The following is an 8,645-nucleotide window of genomic DNA, read 5'->3' on the forward strand; positions in this document are numbered from 1 at the left end:
AACAAACAAACAAACCGAGCCGAAAACATAAAATACTTTTCCTCATTTCAGACTGAATTGCCAGCTTGTTGCACACTGTCAACTCGGTGGAGTGGACGGATTCAAAGGTGTGGACCATGGGTGTCTAAGGGCGATCCTGGACCATTGCGATGTCCTGTGACGCGCTGTGACGAAGGCGGAAATGTGACGGAGGACTACACGCTTTGAGTACTCTGCAGGCTAGGTTTAGCTACAGTTAGCATTTTTTTTAAATCGCGAACGGCCGTTTTCTCTGGGAAGAAATGCCTTCGCTAAATGGAAAATCTGATGTTATATTTGTAAGCTACACCATACAGTACATTATTTTCTTTTAGTATGTATTGACACCGAGTACTGGCGTTGGCCTGGTTGTGTGTATGGCAGTGTTGAAGTTAGCTTGTTGCTAGCCGTAAGCTAGCTATGTTGTCAGATATGCATGACTCCTATATTGTCACTGAAGTATTTAAAGTCTGAGCTCACAATAGTTCATAGTTATTGTTCGACTATTGTTAATTTATTAACGTTAAATTCCCATTCTGTGGATGAAAGATAGTAAACGTTATAGCAGCGTTACCCTGTGGCGTCAATGTTAGCTTTAGCAAACGCACCCCTCTCAGAAGTTATTACATTTGTACTTAAAGTGTTATATACTGTTATTTCTGGCTCTGTTAGGAGGACGATGACCTCCCTTACGAAGAGGAGATCATCAGGAACCCATACTCAGTCAAGTGCTGGATGCGTTACATCGAATTCAAACAGAATGGAGCAAAATCCATCCTCAACCTGATCTATGAGCGGGCTTTGAAAGAGCTGCCTGGCAGGTAACATTACAGTTCAAAAGAAAGCTCTGGACTAAAATCCAAAGATTAATGTGACCACATCTATACATGCAAGAATACTTATGTTTGGCCCTGATCAAAATGCTTGTAGCACTGTTATTGCCTAGTTTTGGAGGCCTAACATTAACCTACAGTGACTTCATTTAGATATTGGTGTCAGTGTTATCAAACCAGATTTAAGATGGTTTTCACCTACTATTTACTGTTATTGACTGTTTGCTCCTACTATGTACTATTTTACTATAAAGGCTCCTTTTTTTTTTTAAACAGCTATAAGCTGTGGTACAATTATCTGAGAGAGCGACGGAAGCAAGTCAAAGGGAAATGTGTCACTGACGCAGGCTACGAAGAGGTCAATAATTGCCATGAAAGGGCATTGGTGTTCATGCACAAGGTAATATTTCCTATAGAACTTCATGCTGAACTGCTGGACAGTACTAAATAACATTACTCTGTCGTCTGGAAGTTGTGCTTGAAACTAATCATCTGTTTTTTTCTTAAACTAGATGCCTAGAATATGGCTTGATTACTGCCAGTTCCTAGTGTCTCAGTGCAAGATAACAAGAAGTCGGCAAACATTCGACCGTGCGCTCAGAGCTCTTCCTGTTACTCAACACCCGCGCATCTGGCCTCTGTATCTCCGCTTTGTCCGTAACCTGCCCCTGCCTGAGACAGCCATTCGGGTGTACCGCAGGTACCTGAAGGTATGTCACTTTAAAAGGTTTCTGATCGTACTTTCAGCGCTCTACTACACACACAGTGAAGAAAGCTGTTGTTGCAGTTCTCCTTTGCCATCTAGTGACCCTTCTTTTTTATTTTTTGTTCAACTGTTTGTAAGAAGTTATTGTTATTAGTTTGTAAATAATCTATTTAAACTTGACCACGTGACATGAAGTGTGGTACATATTTAAAAAAAATGGCAGTTTCTTCACACTGATAAATGTAAATGACCCTTATCAGAGCATAGAACTAATGATCTGCTGATCTTGAGAATTCAAGACTGAAAACTCTAACAAGGGCTCAGCTGTCCAAAAATGTTTAATTGATATTGTGACATTAAAATTGAAAGCCAAGAAATGTGAGACCTCTAGCTCTGTTGCTTCCAAAGTGAACACATTTCCTTGATATCTCATCCATACAATACAGTAGAACAGGATTGCTATTTATGGGTGTAATTATTTGTGAAAAGGAAAGCTGTAAATAGATTGTGATGTTGAAATGAAATTTACAGCTTTTTGACATAAATGAAAATGTCCTTAATATCTACTGTCTATTCTTGATACCATGTAGCTTTCTCCAGAGAATACAGAGGAATACATAGACTACTTACGGTCTGTCGGCCGCTTGGATGAAGCAGCTGTACGACTTGCAGCTGTTGTCAATGACGAAAGCTTTGTGTCCAAAGAGGGCAAATCTAACTATCAAGTAAGATTTTATTCTCATCTGAAGTACCTACAAATGTACATTTTTTTTGGCCAGGAAAATTTGTAAATGTTGTTGTGCTTATTTGTGGTTATTTGTTGGACAGCTATGGCATGAGCTGTGTGACCTGATCTCCCAGAATCCTGATAAGGTTACCTCCCTGAACGTAGGAGCCATCATCCGAGGCGGCCTCACTCGCTTCACAGACCAGCTTGGAAAACTCTGGTGTTCTTTAGCTGACTATTATATCAGGAGTGGTCACTTTGAGAAGGTGTTTTTCTCCTGAATATATTTGATTTTTAAGATAATGATTTTTTTAAAATTCAGAATACTGTATTATGATAGTTTATTTGGCTCAATTGCATTAACATTAATTTACTTGTGTGTCAATATGACTATGATCATTAATGTGTCTTTGCTTTTCCAGGCCCGTGATGTATATGAGGAAGCTATCCTTACGGTGGTAACAGTAAGGGATTTCACTCAGGTGTTTGATAGTTATGCCCAGTTTGAAGAAAGCATGATCGCAGCAAAGATGGAAACCACAGCTGAGATGGGACAGGAAGAAGATGGTGTGTGTCGATTCAGTAATATTATTAGCAGTTTTTGCTTTTACTTCTCTTGTCATGCAAGCCTTAAACTTTGTCACCGTCCTACCAGATGACATAGACCTGGAGCTTAGACTGGCCCGCTTTGAGCAGCTGATAACCCGGCGACCCCTCTTGTTGAACAGTGTACTGCTGCGGCAGAACCCCCATAATGTCCATGAATGGCACAAGCGAGTAAAACTGTATGAGGGCAATCCACGCCAGGTGAGTTTTGGGGCTTTTTCTACATTTCTGCTGCTTTTGTATACGCACAAATTCTGATATGAAATGTAACAAATTTTTGCAGCTCAATCTTATGCAATCTTCTGCAGATCATCAACACATACACTGAAGCAGTACAGACTGTGGATCCAATGAAGGCCACAGGGAAGCCTCACTCGCTCTGGGTTTCCTTTGCTAAATTCTATGAGGAAAATGAACAACTCGATGATGTAAGTCACTGAGGTTTCTCTGATGTTCACATCGGATATTTTTTTCTTTTCTTTTTTGTTCCTATGTGTAAAGTTTACTGACTGTCACACAGGCCAGAACAATTTTTGAGAAGGCAACCAAAGTGAACTACAAGCAAGTGGATGACCTTGCTGCAGTGTGGTGTGAATATGGAGAGATGGAGTTACGCCATGAGAACTATGAACAAGCACTGCGTATACTGAGGGTGAGTTTTCTCATCTGCAGCCAACCATTAAAGGTGCAGTCAGTAAAATAGTGGCACCATCAGTCACTCTTTACCTTTCAGACACTTTCAGATGTGTTTGGGAGAAACTTAACTGCACACACTGGGTAATGTAGCATGCTAAGAGACTAAAGCTTTGACAACAAAACAGATTTGTGGCAGGTATGTCTGTTTGAAAATTGTGAACTTACTGACATTGATTATCAATACCTGTAAGTCCCTTCTCATCAGTAATTTGGCGCAAAGAGTAGAATGTCATTGATTCCACCTTTTAAGTATATAAGACCACTTGTATATTTGGACATAAATGCTTTGTATATGTAATTGCGAGACATGTTTGTTTGTTTTTTTTTAAATGATTTGAATGTAGAAAGCAACGGCCATCCCATCCAAGAAAGCTGAGTACTTTGATGCATCTGAGCCAGTTCAGAACAGAGTCTACAAGTCCTTGAAGGTCTGGTCTATGCTGGCAGACTTGGAGGAGAGCCTTGGCACTTTCCAGGTATGTTCACTACATGTCTGTGTGTTTATGCTACTATATATGAACCAAAGATACGCAGTTGGTATACGTCTCATAACAGGTAAACTGTCACATATATAGTATTGGTCTTTGAATACTGATTTACTGTGTTCTTTTGTTTGCCTATAAAATTAGACCTGTCATCCGCCTCTGAGTTGTGTATGTTTAATTCTTCCCTTTTTTTGTCCTTAGTCTACAAAAGCAGTGTATGACCGCATTATTGACCTCCGCATCGCCACGCCACAGATCGTCATCAATTATGCCATGTTTCTTGAAGAGCACAACTACTTTGAGGAAAGTTTCAAGGTAATCGCATGCTTCTAATTAATGAAACCAACATTTAATGTCATAATTTACTCTTGCCTTGGTCAGTGTACCAACCATTCAAACAATTCTTCAATTTATTTGTGTGTACCCTTTTAGGCATATGAGCGTGGTATCGCTCTCTTCAGGTGGCCAAATGTTTATGACATCTGGAACACATACCTCACCAAGTTCATTGACCGTTATGGGGGAAAGAAGCTGGAGAGAGCTAGAGATTTATTTGAACAAGCCCTGGATGGCTGCCCTGCCAAGTTTGCCAAGAGTAAGTAGCTTTGTTAGAATTACACCGACAACTTGAAAACAGTATATTTCACATTGTTTGTGCTTTTTTTTTTCTTGGTGACATGTACTGGAGCCTAATGTACCATTGTGCCTTGCTTTCCAGCCATTTACCTATTGTATGCCAAACTGGAAGAGGGATATGGATTGGCACGACATGCCATGGCTGTCTATGAAAGAGCAACCCAAGCAGTAGAAATTGAGGAGAGACATCACATGTTCAATATCTACATCAAGAGAGCAGCTGAGATATATGGAGTCACATATACAAGAGCAATTTACCAGAAGGCTATTGAGGTACATGGTGAAAGCATTGACAAATATAACAACGAAGAACAACTGAAGCGTGTTTTTTCTGTTGAATTCATTTGATCTTCAGGTAACTCATGTAGATACAATTCTGCAATACTGAAGATAATAATTAATATGTTCTTAGGTTTTAATGGTCAAATGAAAACACCTGTACACTCAAGTATAGGGGACAGGGTGCACACTTGATATGTATTGAGTTTATAACCCCATACATTCTTAACTATTCTTTATATCTGATCTTTTCAACTTGTTGTCTGTGGATGATATCACATCCTTTTATTAATCAAGCTTGCTGTGAAGCGTTGTCATAAAGCTATTTAATGTTCTTTGTTTTGCAGGATTATACACACACACATACATATATAGGTATATAAGGCTAGCACAATTTGATTTGTTCTTACACTTGTTCTTAAACTTGGCATGCAGTGGTTAAAATTTTTTGGAAAGCTAAAAAATATGAAAAATGTTGCTTTGTCCCTTTGTTGTCTTTATTATGATGATAACTAAAATCTGAGTTGTACCTTTGTATTTATTCAGGTTCTTCCTGATGAGCATGCAAGAGAAATGTGTTTGCGATTTGCTGACATGGAGAGTAAACTGGGTGAGATCGATCGAGCCAGAGCAATCTACTCCTACTGCTCCCAGATTTGTGACCCAAGGGTGAGATAAACCACCTCCTGCCATTAGCTGTGTCTCAATGAAATGTGACATGTCCATCAGTGATGTGCACACAGTAGTTCCACTTAATATATTTATAAACCTCATCTTTTAGGTGACTGCCAATTTCTGGCAAACCTGGAAAGAATTTGAGATCCGCCATGGAAATGAGGACACTATTCGAGAAATGCTGAGGATCAAACGCAGTGTCCAGGCCACATACAACACCCAGGTCAACTTTATGTCATCTCAGATGCTGAAGGCCACAACCAGCTCCACAGGCACAGGTGAGAGAGCTTGCAATAACTCGTTAGCCACTGAGCTCTTTCTGGGATAGTACCATGAGCTATATGGGCTGTAAAGGACATTGGGAGGATTTTAAGCAACTCCGATTTAACAGAATTCAATTACATGCAAATCCTTTTTGACTTATATTCTGTTGAATACAGGACACAGACAAGATGTAACATTGTTTTTGTAAACATACGCTCATTCTGGATTTGATGCCTGCAGCATGTTCCAAAAATGTGCGACAGGGGCTTGTTTACTGTCAGTTTTACTTTTAACAACACTATGGTCTTTCCAGTTGAGTCACTCAACAGTTTATGGTCATTGAGTAGTGTTGCGCTTTATAATGTGCCACATTTTCATAGGTTGTAACACAGACCACAGTACACTTTTCCTCTCCATTGCATGCTTAACTACCATTTGTAGATGGAGTGATGACCTGCGTTTGCCACCAGTGGTTTTCCAAAGTGATCCTGAGACCATGTAGTAACATCCTCTCTGATCATGACTGTTTTTAATGCAGTGTTGCCTGAGAGATCGAAGGTCATAGGGATTTAAATTCAAGCCTTAATTAATTAATTAATTATTAAACTGTTGGTCTATTTGACCATGTAGTTTTTCACGAAGTGGTGGACGTTGCTCCATTCTCATTCTCAGCCTTTCGAGGATTCCCATTTCATATCCAGTCATAATACTATCACCTGTTACCAGTCAACCTCTCCTTTAACACAAACCCATTTTTTTCAAATTGGGTTTGTGTTAAAGGATATTATTATGCAGATATGGTAGCCACTGCACAAATATGATTATATTAATGTATTTTGGCTTGTGTTTCTGTGCGTGTCCAACCATTTGTGTCCTCTTGTGTCCAGTGTCAGATCTTGCTCCAGGGCAAATGGGAATTGATGACATGAAGATGTTGGAGCAGAAAGCTCAGCAGCTTGCTGCAGAGGCTGAGCAGGACAAACCCAAGCCCAAAGAGAAGATTCTCTTTGTCAGGTTTGTCTGTCTTTTTTGTTTTGTTTTTTTTTTCTCCAGCGAAAAGTAGTGCTTTTTCGAAAATTTGACATGCGCCAAAGTAAATGTAGTCACTTATTTCTCTGCATCTGTGCAGGAGTGACACCTCTCGCAGTGAGTTGGCTGAGCTTTCGAAACAAGCCAATCCCGATGAGATTGACATTGATGATGACGACGAGGATGAAGATGATGAAGACCAGGGACCAGATGGTGAGACAGACACGAGAGGCCCAGCCTCAGCAGTTAAACAGAAATATTGTGTTGAAACATTTATGTAGACTTGTTTTATTCACTAACATGCAGGTGCTAATTGTCTTCTCTTGGGCTTTACAGAGGTGCAGCTTGAACAGAAGAGTGTCCCCACAGCTGTCTTCGGAGGGCTTAAAGATGACTAAAAAAGTCCTCCCTCCGTTGTTGAATTTTGCAAGATTTTTTTTCTGATTTCCCTTATGAACTTTGAATAGGCTAAGTTTTTGTTAATACTCAGTTGTTCAGTTAGTTTTTTTCATAGAATGTGATATGAGTGAAAAACAGAATGTTGTATGTATTTTCTTGGTGGAATTTTGTAACACAGTATACAAAGATGTGAGCCTGTAATAGAGTTGGCCATATGGTGTCAGTCTTTCTCAAGTATGAAGCTCAAGATAACTGAACGCACAGCTTTCTCTTGTGAAATACCAATTTGAGGTTACATGTAAACTGTAACTGAAGTCTGATGACGGAGTTTTGACTTTCCAAACCACAGTCTGTAGAAGAGTTAACAGTGAAGACACTTTTGTACACCTACAAAATACAGAAACGTTTCTCTGAAAGGAAGCTCTGCCCTAGAAAACACAGGGGAGGAGCATAGTTTCTTCAACAGGGGGCTTTCATTTGAAAGTGGAGCTGTGCATTCAAGCCTCACATTGTTGGCTTGAGGATCACTAGTAGGTGGATGTCTTACAAAACACAATGATTGTGAAAAGATGTCAGAACTTCTATGTGTATGTCACTATCCAAATATACAAATCGTGCTGTTGTACATGGTATTATTGTACACTCAAGCAAAGTTTGTACGGCTAATTGAATAATCAGAGCACTATATAACAACTCATAATTGGATGGCAGTAAATGCTGATTTGGAAAATTGCCTTATGCCAGTGTTCTTGTTACAGTTGTTTACATGGCTCAGTGATCAAAATGTGTTTCAGTCAGTGCAGTGTGTCAGTTTTTGACAAACAAGATATTTCAAACGTTTTTGTATTACCATACTGCTTACATTTCCAGTGAATTATGTATCAGCAATTCTGACTCTCAGAGGCTCTTCACTTCCAATCTATGAAACTTTCTTTACATTGTCTTGTAAACGCAGTTGTAATAAAAATGGGTTTTTGCCTGTTAAATGCATTGACTTTTATCTGACAGGAAAACCTACCCTAGAAAACACTGGTTTGGCATTTGATTTCTTTTCAGATGAGCGTATCGCTGAAACAAGAGTTTACCACTCAAGTCTCATATTGCTGATGTAACATTTTCAATGTAGTGGATGTCATTCACCGAACACATTAAATTTTCTGTAAGTGCAACTTATATATTACGATGGAGTTGCTTTAATGATAGAATAGGATCTACTTCAGTATTTAATCCAAAAGGCCTCATGCATTTTGTTACTGCCACTCCTTAAGAGTTAAATTGACTGAGGACCAGGA

General features: G+C 39.4%; 1 protein-coding gene across 1 annotated transcript; it reads left to right on the forward strand.

Moving 5' to 3' along the window:
* The first annotated feature begins 145 nt into the window (after positions 1-145).
* Positions 146-8,339, forward strand: xab2 (XPA binding protein 2). Its single transcript, XM_046414710.1, has 19 exons — positions 146-317; positions 691-839; positions 1,128-1,251; positions 1,364-1,561; positions 2,148-2,282; positions 2,386-2,550; positions 2,707-2,851; positions 2,940-3,091; positions 3,199-3,318; positions 3,411-3,542; positions 3,931-4,062; positions 4,273-4,386; positions 4,504-4,666; positions 4,790-4,980; positions 5,533-5,655; positions 5,768-5,939; positions 6,813-6,939; positions 7,055-7,167; positions 7,291-8,339. The coding sequence occupies exons 1-19, from the start codon at positions 282-284 to the stop codon at positions 7,350-7,352; spliced, it is 2,553 nt and encodes an 850-aa protein (XP_046270666.1). The 5' UTR covers positions 146-281; the 3' UTR covers positions 7,353-8,339.
* The last annotated feature ends 306 nt before the right edge of the window (positions 8,340-8,645 follow it).

Source organism: Scatophagus argus, chromosome 16, assembly GCF_020382885.2.
Source record: "Scatophagus argus isolate fScaArg1 chromosome 16, fScaArg1.pri, whole genome shotgun sequence".
NCBI classification, from domain to species: Eukaryota; Metazoa; Chordata; class Actinopteri; family Scatophagidae; genus Scatophagus; species Scatophagus argus.